This window comes from Aquarana catesbeiana, linkage group LG02, assembly GCF_042186555.1.
Source record: "Aquarana catesbeiana isolate 2022-GZ linkage group LG02, ASM4218655v1, whole genome shotgun sequence".
Classification (NCBI taxonomy): Eukaryota; Metazoa; Chordata; class Amphibia; order Anura; family Ranidae; genus Aquarana; species Aquarana catesbeiana.
Window position 1 is genome coordinate 788,406,410 of NC_133325.1, and position 13,398 is coordinate 788,419,807.

Here is a 13,398-nt window from a genome sequence, read left to right on the forward strand (position 1 = left end):
CAATCTGCAAGAGAGCTTGTTCTTTTGAAACACAACAGGCTTACTGATTGGATCACCAGGTGAAAATAGAAAAAGGAAAGCCAAGAAAAAAAAAAGAAAACGAATGCAGACATCACATCTAGAAATTGCTAGGCTGCGATATAATAAATGTCTGCTTTTGGGTTTAATACGGCTTTAACTCCATCAATAAGACACAGAAACACAGCTCCCAACTGTCCCTGATTTGGAGGGACTGTCCCTGATTTGGAGCAATGTCCCTCTGTCCCTCTTTCCTCTTCATTTGTGCCTCATTTTGGTCTGATCTATATAAATGTATATAAAATGCACTTTTTATCTTTCAAAAAGTGTTTCCCAGTGCTAAACCTTTCATCCGAATTCTAAATTGTAAATTTTAAAAGCCAATATAAAGGAATAGTAGTGGTAAAAAAAAGTCCTTGTGGATTTATTTAACCTTTTTTTTTGTGTTAATTCTCCTTTAAGGGGGTGTGGCAGGGGGCGTGTCCTATACCTACATACATTTGCTAGTAGTAGTAGGTGTCCCTCATTCCCATCTCAAAATGTTGGGAGGTGTGCAGAAGATGAATCCATCACAATTTTACTTCATCTAATTGCAATACAGGCAACATGGAGGAAATAAGGAGGGTTTAGGCGGGACTAAAGTAACTAGCACTAAACAGGAGGGGGCGGACAGAGGTAGATACAAAATCATATTAATAAACAAGCTGTAGTGGCCAGAAACTGCCACTAGGTGTCAGCATACTAATGAACAATAATAATCTAATGCAGTACAATAGAAGACATGAAAATACGTGAAATTGGGGCAGAAAACCAAGGATGAGCAAACCGATGTCCCCCGAGTGGAAACTCTAAACTGCTCTTATTGACCTGCTTATGTGAAATTTGTTGAAAATGATTTGCAATTCTTTCCATCCAGTCCTGGGTTTTACACAGCTCTGGCACGCAGCACACCCCTATCTGGCAGGGCAGGAGACATTATTTTTTTCTCCTAAAGTTCAGTAACACTTACAGGTCTTCTCCTTCCCCAGCCTATGATAGGACAGCCAAAGGAGTAACAGCAACCTAATGCAGCTCACCTCCCTGTCACTCTGCTCTCTCCTTCTTTGAGCATACCCCATATTACTTCTTGCGCACTGCAGCACAACTGATTGGTTCCGTGCGCTGCTTCTCCCTCTCCGGTCTGAGCTGTGTTGTACTGGGTTGAGGCTGATACCAAGACCCATTCTGTCACTTACACTGCTTGTATTTAAAAAAAAAAAAAATAATAATGCAGGCCTTGTTCAGACAGGTGGCCGCCCCTCTGAAAAGCGATCTACCACAGGTCATTTTTCAGAGGGGCAGACACCTGTCTGAACGAGGCCTAAATTTTTTTTTTAATTTTTTTTATAGGCATCTGGGAGATGAGATGTCTCCTTTTCATTGCATGTTTTAGCCCTGAAACGACCCGAACCACTGTATGTGGGTGTAGGGTGGTAGTGGCACCTGACTGGGTCACGTTCGGTGGTGGTTTTGCTACAAAAACAACATAGGATTCATTTTTGCAGCATCATGTGTACAGCCCTGAGCACCTGCATGGTTTTCTTTAGGTGGGCCGTCGGGCAAAGGGGGCGGTAAAACCAAAGTCCTACATGCCACCCTCCAATTCACCTCCAAGGATCTGCAGGCTGCATGTACCATTCCACTGCTTGGGGGGGGGGTGACAAATACAAAAAATGATTTTCTCAGCACAGACTTGCAGCAATCACAGGATTTGTACGGCATCATTTCCAAAGTCTGGTATCACTTTTCACCACATCGCCTGCAGGGTGTGGTCATTATAGGACACCCCCGCCCTCTCTGTGGAATGGTATGGCCCTCAGGTATATAAGCCCAGGTACTCTCTAATGGGCAGTAGTCTGTTGAGAACTTTGCAAAACAATATGAGTCATATGCAGGTATTAGTTGGGGAAATGCATAAGCCCAGGAAACCTACTGGAGAAGATCAAGCCATCCTTGACAAGGTAAGTGGTTGAGGATCCAATCCTAAGGACTTGTTGGCACCAGGTGTGATGATCTGCATTGGGATCCTGAGATAACAATTCATCTCTGTGTGTCCTGTGCTCTCCATACAAGTGTGTGTTGGATTAAAATGCATTACAATGTGTCAGTATGGAGTTGTTTGAATTATTTTAAGTAAGGCTCCATTCACAATTGTACGATTTCAAAGTTGCACCGACTTTGCAGTGCAACTTTTGATGGGTGCAACTTGGATACAACTTTGGATTTGATCAGTGATAATGGCCAACTGTTGCACACAAGTTGTGTTGTAGAACATTCAGGTATGGCTTTCATGCAGCTTCTTAGGGTTAACCTTAAAGTCTGTGGCCCTCAAGTTGCATGAAAGTCAGCCTAAAGTGTTGCATGAGCTACTTTTGAAGTTGCTGCAACTTTTAAATTGCACAAATATGAATGATTATCATTGGAAAACATGGGGAAGGCCTTGGCCTGCAACTTTGATGTCCAAATTTGCATGACAAGTAGTAAGAGTGCATAGCTCCCAACTGTCCCTGATTTTTGAGGGACTGTCCCTCTTTTCTTCTCATTTGTCCCTCATTTTGGTCTATGTGTATTTAGTCAGCCACCAATTGTGCAAGTTCTCCCACTTAAAAAGATGAGAGGTCTGTAATTGTCGTCATAGGTATACCTCAACCGTGAGAGACAAAATGTGGAAACAAATCCAGACAATCACATTGTCTGACTTTTGAAAGAATTTATTTGCAAATCATGGTGGAAAAGTATTTGGTCACCTACAAACAAGCGGACCTGTATCTTCTTCTTTAGGAGGCTCCTCTGTCCTCCACTCATTACCTGTATTAATGGCACCTGTTTGAAATTGTTATCAGTATAAGCCTCGGTTCACACCAGAGGCGGCACGACTTTGCAGGTCGCCTCACCGAGGCGACCTGCACACGACTGCCGGGGCGACTTGCAAGACGACTTCTGTATAGAAGTCTATGCAAGTCGCCCCCAAAGTAGTACAGGAACCTTTCTTCTAAGTCGGAGCGACTTGCGTTGCTCCGATTAGAATGGTTCCATTGTACAGCACGGGAGGCGACTTGTCAGGCGGCTAGGTCGCCTGACAAGTCGCCCCCGTGTGAACCGAGCCTAAAAGACACCTGTCCACAACCTCAAACAGTCACACTCCAAACTCCACTATAGTGAAGACCAAAGAGCTGTCGAAGGACACCAGAAACAAAATTGTAGACCTGCACCAGGCTGGGAAGACAATCTGTAATAGGCAAGCAGCTTGGTGTGAAGAAATCAACTGTGGGAGCAATAATTAGAGAATGGAAGACATACAAGACCACTGATCTCCCTCTATCTGGGGCTCCACGCAAGATCTCACCCCGTGGGGTCAAAATGATCACAAGAATGGTGAGCAAAAATTCCAGAACCACACGGGGGGGATCTAGTGAATGACCTGCAGAGAGCTGGGACCAACGTAAGAAAGGCTACCATCAGTAACACGCTACGCCGCCAGGGACTCAGATCCTGCAGTGCCAGACATGTCCCCCTGCTTAAGCCAGTACATGTCTGGGCCCATCTGAGGTTTGCTAGAGAGCATTTGGATGATCCAGAAGAGGATTGGGAGAATGTCTTATTGTCAGATGAAACCAAAGTAGAACTGTTTGGTAGAAACACAACTCGTGTTTGGAGGAGAGGATGGTGAGTTGCAACCAAAGAATACCATACCTACTGTGAAGCATGGGGGTGACAACATCATGCTTTTGGGGCTGTTTCTCTGCAAAGGGAACAGGATGACTGATCTGTGTACATGAATGAATGGGGCCATGTATTGTGAGATTTTGAGTGCAAACCTCCTCCCATCAGCAAGGGCATTGAAGATGAAAAGTGGCTGGGTCTTTCAGCATGACAATGATCCCAAACACACCGCCCGGGCAACAAAGGAGTGGCTTCGTAAGAAGCATATCAAGGTCCTGGAGTGGCCTAGCCAGTCTCCAGATCTCAACCCCATAGAAAACCTTTGGAGAGAGTTGAAAGTCCGTGTTGCCCAGCGACAGCCCCAAAACATCACTGCTCAAGAGGAGATCTGCATGGAGGAATGGGCCAACATAACAGCTACAGTGTGTGACAACCTTGTGAAGACTTACAGAAAACGTTTGACCTCTGTCATTGCCAATAAAGGATATATAACAAAGTATTGAGATAAACTTTTGATATTGACCAAATACTTATTTTCCACCATAATTTGCAAATTCTTTCAAAAATCAGACAATGTGATTGTCTGTCTGGATTTGTTTCTACATTTTGCACAATTGGTGGCTGACTAAATACTTTTTTTGCCCCACTGTAAAATGCACTAATCTTTTCAGAAAGTGTTTCCCAGAGCTAAACCTTTCATTCAATTTCTACATTGCTGCAGTTGTGTATTTGGGTTTTGCGCTGCCCTAGGCCTGACTAAACTTGTGCACCCCCCCTAATTTAAATATGACCCACTCCTTTCTGTCAATGCCATGCCCCTTCATGTGTAAGACCTGCCCTATCACCTGTAAACCACACCTCTTCCTCTTTAGGCTCCACCTCGATACTGCTATATAAGTACCTGAAATAAATGAAGAATAAATTTAGTACAGTGATAGTGCATATTGTCACTGGTCCCCAAAAAAGTGACAATGTGATTTTTGTCCACTGCAATGGCCCAGTCCCACCATGTACATGAGAGTAAAGACCAGGTATTCATAGTGTAGGAAGCGCTTGTAGCTTGGGAACTAGCCGTTTTATGTGAGTAGCAGCTCTTTTGTAATGTATTTTTAATCAAATAAAATAGATTTACAGTATGGGTGCCCATGCCCGGTCTTTACTCTTTCAACATGTACATGGAGTAGAGAAGTAAATGAGGCTGACCTCTTTCAAGAGGCGTAGATATTTCATTGTTCCAGTCAGTGAAGACACACAGGAGGGGAGCAGAGTACACCTGGGGCACTGGAAAAATGTATAGAGGCACTAAACACTTTCATATCACAGCTTATTATTGTACACAAATTGTGTATTGAGTATAGTTTGGAGCATACAAATTTTTACTGAATGCAGACTGTTTAACCACTTAAGGACCAAGCTTTTTTTATTTTATTTCTAACACCCTAGAGAATAAAATGGCGGTCGTTGCAATACTTTTTTGTCACACCGTATTTGTGCAGCGGTCTTACAAGCGCACTTTTTTGGAAAAAATGCACTTTTTTTAATTAAAAATAAGACAACAGTAAAGTTAGCCCAATTTATTTATTTTTTTTTTCTATATTGTGAAAGATAATGTTACGCCGAGTAAATTGATAACTAACATGTCATGCTTCAAAATTGCGCCTGCTCGTGGAATGGTGACAAACTTTTACCCTTAATCTCCATAGGCGACGGTAAAAAAAAAAAAAAAAAATTCTAAAGGTTGCATGTTTTGAGTTAGAGGAGGTCCAGGGCTGTAATGTAAACATCCCTTGTAATAGAAAAAAAGTATGACAGGTCCTCTTAAATATGAGATCTGGGGGTCAAAAAGACCTCAGATCTCGTATTTACACTAAAATGCAATAAAAAAGGCCCTTTAAGAGCTATGGGTGGAAGTGACGTTTTGACATCGCTTCCGCCCTGCAATGATATGGAGACAGGTGGGGGCCATCTAAACCCCCCCCCCCCCCCCCCACTTGGCTCCGGTAAGTGGCGGAGGGCACTGAGAGGGGCCCCCTCTCCTGCTGCTGATAAAAGTGATCTCGTGGTGAATCCGCCGCAGAGACTTTTTTTTTTTTTTTTTTTTTTTTTATCTTGTAGCTGGCCAAACACGAGGATACCAGGGTTATGGCAGCTAGCTGCTGCCATAACGATATCCGTCCTCACAGTAAGGATGGTTGGCAAGTGGTTAATGAATTTTTAGAGCACTTTATTGCATTATCTGTACATTAATTTAATGCATGTTGATCACTTTATATTTGATCCTATTGCTCCCAAGATAGAAAGCAGTTGTAAACTAAATGCAACTGCCCTTGATCACAGAAGGAAGAGACACAGTGCTTTCTATCATCAAAGAGCGCTTCTGTCCCTGCCTGTTAACTACCAGACCCAGTGGCGGCTGGTGCTCAACTTTTTTTTTTTTTTTTTTTGGGGGGGCGTAAAAGTGAAATACGGGGGGGGGGACCCATCCATTGCAGCCTCTCTGTGCCCTGTCAAATGCCACTACTGTGGCCCCCACACTTGCATTTTAGTGGCAGGTCAGGCAAGGGGTGACATTGGTGAGCTGTGGGATGGTTCCTGTGTTCTCCATGCCCCCCCCCCTTGTGGTGTTTTTTGATGGGAATCCAATCGGGTAACTGGTATTAGACCCGCGCTACCTGATTGGTGGCGAGGCGGTTCAGCGTTGGAAAAGAATATTTGCTTTTCTGATAAACCTGGGTGGGCTCCGAGTGCAATGCTCTCCACTCCAAGTCCACCAGTTTTGAAGCCTATTGGAGCTTATGGCTCTAATCAGGTGCTTAAAAAAAAAAAAAACACCCCCGCCGCTGTAATTTAGGCCCCTGAAAAGGGGCCGGATGTCTGAATGGGGGGGGGCAGCCATAGATGGATTCATGGGATGCATGAATCTATCCATGCTGGAGAAAGGGGGGGGGGGGGTGGCTCGAGTGTGCCCTTAATGGACGGGCCACCCCAGACCCATGTGCCGTTTAATTGCAGCTTTTGTCCAGGTCTGACAAGCAGCAGGTCTGCGCCACCGGGGACATTGCTGGAGCCATGTGTTTTCTGGGGACAGACTTTTATGCAGCATGGATTGGAGCCATAGGAAGTGCTTTTGAAATCCTCCTCGGCTCTGTGCTAGCTACACAGGTCTGACAGGAGGTGGGCAGAGACCAGAGCCAACGACTACAGTACATCCTTCAAACTCCTCCTTGTCTGCATGCCGCACAGGCTTGACAGGTGGCAGTAACATTTGCAATGGAACTAGTGCGCTTGCAGCATTAAGGATGCACAAGTGTTTGCTGGACAGGCGAGCTGGTCTGCCTGGGAGTTCTCCTCGTCCTCCTCCTCTCTCATCGAGTCGTCAGCCTGGGCAGGAAAGATCCTGTGGAGGAAGGTAGGTGGAGCATTAGGCTCCGCCTCTGGCAGTTGTACTGAAGTGCAGCCGGTCTAGACAATCACTGACCGCTTTATGGGGGTGCCAGTCTCTGCCCCCCCTGCACAGCCATGCCATAATGACCTAGTGTAACGGCTACACAAAAGCCACTGTGGACTATTATGCAGCGGGAGGAGCTTTCTCTTTTTGTGTGTGGCTTTTCTGCCACCCTAGGCCTGGGCCTTGTTGGCCTAAGCTAAGACTCGGCACTGCTTTGCTATTTTTGTAAACTTGAAAAGCCAGTATAATGGAATAGTGGTGAGAATTTTTTTTCTGTGGGTTTAACAAATCTTTTTATATAATTCTCCTTTAAAAGGGTGTGGCAGGGGGTGTCCTATGCCTACATATTTTTGCTAAAAGTTGGGAAGTATGCGAGTGTGAAAGGAGCCTAAAAGTAAACTGTGAAATGCATTGTAACTATGTACACCATAATGAGTGCCTGTTGGTGTGAATGGGCCTTTAAGGGATTTATAATGTGTTTTTATTGGCTAGACTTTGTGAAATTACCCCAAAGCAGTAATGTGAGAGGGCCCTTAAAGTGGTATTAAGCAAAAATGTATTGTATTTGCTGTTTACCAATCTTTGGATGTGGTGGCTGTATTGGCTTTGCTTTAGACTGTAGGCCATTAAGTCAAATTTTTCAACTTTTTTCCAAGTGGCAGAGGGTTGGGACAAACAATCTACCACTGAGAGGTGCTTACAATGGTCAGCTTTTATTCATTTATGCGAAATCTTTGTTACCAAAAAGGGGGGACTGTTGCTGTAACTGCTTATCTGGAGTTCAGCTTTAATGTATTAGTCTTAATTCTGCAGACTGACAAAGCTGTTGTCCAAGGGTGACTGGTCTATGATGACGTCTGCCAGACTTCATTTGGAGGTCACGTGGGGTGAGTCAGAGATGCAGATAGCCTGGCCTTGTTTGACTGTCCAATCACTGACAGGCTTTTTCATTGGTCAGTTGGGCCTAGCTTTAACAAATCCTGAGCGGGCATCTAGAGCAGTGGTCTCCAGGCTGTAGCCCAGGGTCTGGATGAAGCCCTTTGCTTGCTGCTAGCTTCTATCTGGCCTTTGGAGCACGCTTCCTCCCAGTGGTGCCAACGATGGGGTATTTTTCACTTCAATGGCCAGTCTGCTACCCCCTAAAGTCTAAAGGACCGTAAACTTGTTTTGTCAGACTCCTGCTCTAGAGGATCCTTTCCCTACAGGTTAATGCCTGGATCAGATGTGGTGGTCTAGAGTCCCAGGCCTGAGGACCTTGGGTAACTGGTCCACCATTTTTCTACTAAATACTTCAGCATGGGTGAGGCCCATTCTGATCTGTCTACTACCAAGGATGACACAAGACAATGGAGTAACATCTGAACCTCCACTGGTCTACTGTCTTGCAAAAGACAGCCAATCCCAGTCCTATGCCTGGGGACAAGATGAATCAACTATGGGGTTCCACTTGGATGACAGAAGGCACTTTTGATTGCAGGCACTGCCAGACCATTTTATGTTCCCACCTTGTGGCGGCTCAGTTTAAGCTGGCCATATACTTGTAGAATTCCATATCGGCATTTGCGAGAGTTCTTGTCTAAACGGTCATAGAATGTTTGTTCTAGCCACCATTGAGTTAACTAATTTTTGTTCAAAGCCCTGTAAACTTTGTCCAGACAATCCTATTTCTTTGTAATTACGGATGTATTAAACATGTTTAAATTTTTTTTTTTTTTTTTTTTTTTTTTCCCCCTTGAACATTCCTAGTTTAAGTTTGTTTGAGAAAGGTCCTTTTAACATGTCACTTTTTTAAAGATGAACAGTAAACATGGTGTTTTTCAGGTGAAGGAACAGTATGAGAGGCAGTCCGGGGCGAAGCCCAGGAAATTTAAGGCAGTCCTCGTCCGTACTCAGGTTGTTACCGGAACAAATTACTTTTTCAAGGTAATGCTTTGGGTTTTCTACAAGATCGTCCCACCAATCACTTGCTATACATCTATAAAGCTCTGACATATACTGCAGTGCAAAGACTTTGCACCAGGGTAGCTTACGCTCAGTTCCGTACCCCCCCCCCCCCTCAGAAAACAAAGCGTTTTTCTGGATATTTTTGTTCTGTCTCACTGTAAAAATAAACCTTTCATCAAAATGAGCCTGATCATTTCTTTGTTGGTGGGCTGGTAACTGAGGGTGGTACAGGTGACCCATCCCACCAGGAGGTGGCTGGCTGTCAGTGCACTATTTGTCCCCCAACAAAAATACCACCAGCCACCACTGCACACTATTACGCTTATGTGTTTTCTCAACTTCAGTCCTCAAGTACCCCCAACAGGCCATGTTTTGGGAATTTCTCTTAGGCTCGGTTCACACTGGGGCGACTTGGGATCCGACTTGTACGCCCTCAAGTCGCCCCAAGTCGCCCCAGAAATAGTTTGAATGGGAGTTAACGCTAGCATCTTAATAGACGCTACTGAAGTCGCTCCGACTTCAGAGCGTACTCCCTGTACTACTTTGATCCGACTTGGTAGGCAACCTGTAACATAGAAATCAATGGAAGTCGCCTCCAAGTCGGATCTCTCTGTAAAGTCAAGCGACTTTGCAGGGAAAACCCCTCCCTCCCAGAGAGCTGATTGGCCACAGGCGAAGTCGCCTGTCATGCAGGCGACTTCAAGTAGCCTTGTAATTTGCTAAAGTCGCGTCGAAGTCGTGTTGCCCCAGTGTGAACCGAGCCTTAGATAAAATAGCTGTCCAAAATACCAAGCCATTGACTCTGATTCAAAGCACCTGTGTGAAATAAAGGAAAACCTGCAAACATGGCCTGTTGGGGGTACTTGAGGACTGAGGTTGAGAACCACTGATGTAGCTGACCTATTCCAGTGCTGCAGATTGCAGCAGTTCTTAACCAGAAGAGCTTGCACTCCAATGTCTGTCAGTCCTTGCCCCACAGGAGCTTGCAACCTAAAGTAGCTCCTGGAGTATCTCAGAACTGTTATTCCAGATAGAACATTTGAAATGTATATCGGTAACTTTTTTTTTTTATATTTATTTATTTTTTTTGATCCTTTCAGGTGGACACTGGAAGAGACACTTATAGCCACGTTCGAGTCTTCGTACCTCAGCCTGGTTTAGATGAGGAACCCACTTTGGAGTGTTTCCAGGCGGATAAGACCAAGGATGATGAGCTGGTGTATTTCTTAGCTGATGACAACAGACTATGAACATGAAGAATCCTCCTAGTACAAATCCCCAGTTCACCTTTCAGTCGGCACAATTTTAATTAATGCATATGTCAAGGACAAGTGTACATGTCTGCAATGCATGCATTCCACATCTTTTCTTTTTCTTTAGCCTCTTCTCACTGATATAATGCTTGGGCTCCATGCACACTGGACATTGAAATAACCATCTTAAAAAAACGCCAGTAGCTTTGCAGTGAGTCCTTCAACGTTTTTGCAATAGTGCTAGTTTTTTTAGCTTTTTTTGAGCAAAAAAAGTTAAATGCTGGTGAGCCACATTTTTTGAGCGTTTGCTGTTTTTTGTGGTCAGAAATACGACTCCTGAACACTATTTTATGGCGTTCAGGAAACTGCCCATAAACTCCACTGCTGAAAAACGTCCATGTGTGCATGGACTCATAGGATAACATAGAGGGGAGTTTATGGGCTGTTAAAGGCAGTTTATCAGCTTTAGTGTGCATGGAGCCTTATGAGTCTGTATGGGGGATGAACCTGAACGCTGTATGTATAAATGTCAGCTGGCTCCCTGCAGAGACTTTTCTAAGCACAGTGACCGAGCTGTCACCTTTGTATCAGGTGGGCAGGGCTTGTGATCATGTGCTCACTGCAACAGCCAATTAAAGTAGTTGTGTGATCAGGAGCTCCACCTGTCTTTCAAAACTCCTTAAAGGGCCAGCAACAAGAGTTTTAAAAGCAGAAATATCTGATCTGCCAGATATGCACTTGGCTGATGCACAATATTTCTGTGGACTCAGGTCTCCTGACAACTGATGGTGTGTAACATTGATATGTACCTAATTTGTAAAACCCTGTTCAGTGTTATCTTGCTCACTGTAACAAACTCTGAAAAATGCAAATAAAATATTTTGGAGAAGTTTGTTTGCCTAGCTTTGCAAATGTATGTAAAGCCACCTCTAATCGTGCCTCCGATTGGCCACAGGTATGTACTTTTCGCATAATAGACGCCCTGCCACAGTAAATATACGGCAGGTATACTGGTTCTAGCAGATGTCCTGGAGAATAAATTGGTGGGGGTTGCTATTATGTCGCACAATATTTGCACAGCAGTTTTTCAATTTATTTTATTTATTTGGGGGGGGGGGGGGGGAGAATACACAATACCTAGCCCAAATCAGATAAATATTGATGGATAGGTCACAAATGTAAATTTTAGCATCCATAGGTGATGTGTTTTTAAAAGCCTTTACAGGTGACCACTTTAGATTTAGAGTAGGTATTGTGCTAGAATTTACTGCCCGTGATCTGACATTCACAACCTGTGGGGTGATTGCTGCATGGGCCCGACATATTCACCTTTTGCATGGGGGGGGGGCACTAAATTTTGGGTTTTGTTTTTTTTTTATACACTGTTTAATTTTTGATCACTTTTATTGCTGTCACATGGAATGTAAACATCCCTTTAGCAATAGGCATGTAACAGGTACTCTTTTTTTTTTTTTTTTTTTTTTTTTATGGAGAGATCAGGAGTCTAAGACCCCCAAATCCTCCTCGGCACTTAAAGCATTCAAAATGCCAAGATCTGTTTTTGTGTGTGGTTTAAATGGTGCTGTTTACATCCGGGTAAACCAGAAGTGATGTCATTTCAGGTTAATATAGTGAATAGCCAATCCCAGCTTTGTTTGGCTGTCCAGCTGGTTGCTCAGGCCTACCCCAACCCCCCCCCCCCCCCTTCTAATAGCAATTGAGTGGCTAGTTAGCTGCTGATTGCAATTACAAGAGACAACTGCTGGCTCTAAAAAAAAAGTACTATGCTGATGCCTGCAGGTGTCATCCTGGTATAACCACTAAAGTTCATTTTAAGTGGTTAAATTTGTTACTTAAAGGGACACTAAAGGGCAGGACTCGGCACCACCCTGGGTGTCCACGTCATTGGACTTGATTGACAGCAGCGGGAGCCAATGGTGCTGTTGCTATCAATCTAGCTTATCAAGAGCTGAGACACTGGCCAGAGAGGGTGCGTGTCTCCGACGTGGGAATGATTGGGCTCAGGTGAGTAAAACTGGGGGGGCTAGTGCCCTACAAAAGTGTTTTTCACCTCAATGCATCCTCAAACAGAAGGTGGAGGAGTACAAGGTCTCTAACATCCACCAGCTTCGTGATGTCCTCGTGGAAGAGGACTACAGTGGCAACCTGTGAACTCCATGCCCAAGAGGGTTAAGATGGAAAATAATGGTGGCCACACAAAATATTGACACTTTTTTTTTTTTTTTGGGGGGGGGGGGGGGGGGGGTGATACCCATACATGTGTCTACAAGGTCCCAGAACACAGCAGTATGATTGCACATTGCATGTCCCACATAATAAAGATGGAGTGCAGCTGTGGGATAGACATGTGCACTGACTCATTCATTTTCATTAAAATTTTTTTTTTTTTTTTTTTTTCTCTGGTCATTCATTATGATCTAAATTTGTTTAGATGCAGTATTTGTTTTTGAAAATCTGCATTACTAACTAATGGCTATTAAATTATAGGCATTAGAATTCCCTTTTAAATTTGGCTATTAGTGAATGTAACGAATACGAATTTATCCAAAGTTACAAACTTTGTGAAATGCAGCATTAAAACAAATGGAAGTTAACAAATTCATTATATGAAATAACGGATGCTGCATAACGAATTTAATGTTTTTATTATGTGGCATCCGTTATTTCATATAATTCATTTGTTAAGTTATATTTATTTCATACAAGTTTATCCAAAGTGACAGATTATATTTGTTACGTTCACTAACAGCCAAATTTGAAAGGAAATTCTAATACCTATTGTTATATTTTGGAACTTTGTATTTTTCAATAACGGGAATTTTCCCGTTTTAACAGGTTTTTGTTAATTCGAATATTTCCAAATTAACATTTGTCGAATTTAGTCGAAAAACGAATTTGGAACGAAATGAATTGCGTTTACTGTGGGACACAGAGGCGGCTCTCTAATTAGGCGGTCGCCTAAGGCCTCGCGGCCTCCTAATTTTCCTGTTCTCAATCACTGAAGTTGACGCC

General features: G+C 43.7%; 1 protein-coding gene across 1 annotated transcript; it reads left to right on the forward strand.

Annotated features, from left to right (window-relative positions):
* Positions 1 to 1,909: 1,909 nt before the first annotated feature.
* Positions 1,910 to 11,257, forward strand: LOC141129417 (cystatin-A5-like). Its single transcript, XM_073617439.1, has 3 exons — positions 1,910 to 2,018; positions 8,990 to 9,091; positions 10,213 to 11,257. Exons 1-3 carry the CDS (start codon positions 1,938 to 1,940, stop codon positions 10,360 to 10,362), a joined length of 333 nt encoding a protein of 110 aa, XP_073473540.1. The 5' UTR covers positions 1,910 to 1,937; the 3' UTR covers positions 10,363 to 11,257.
* The last annotated feature ends 2,141 nt before the right edge of the window (positions 11,258 to 13,398 follow it).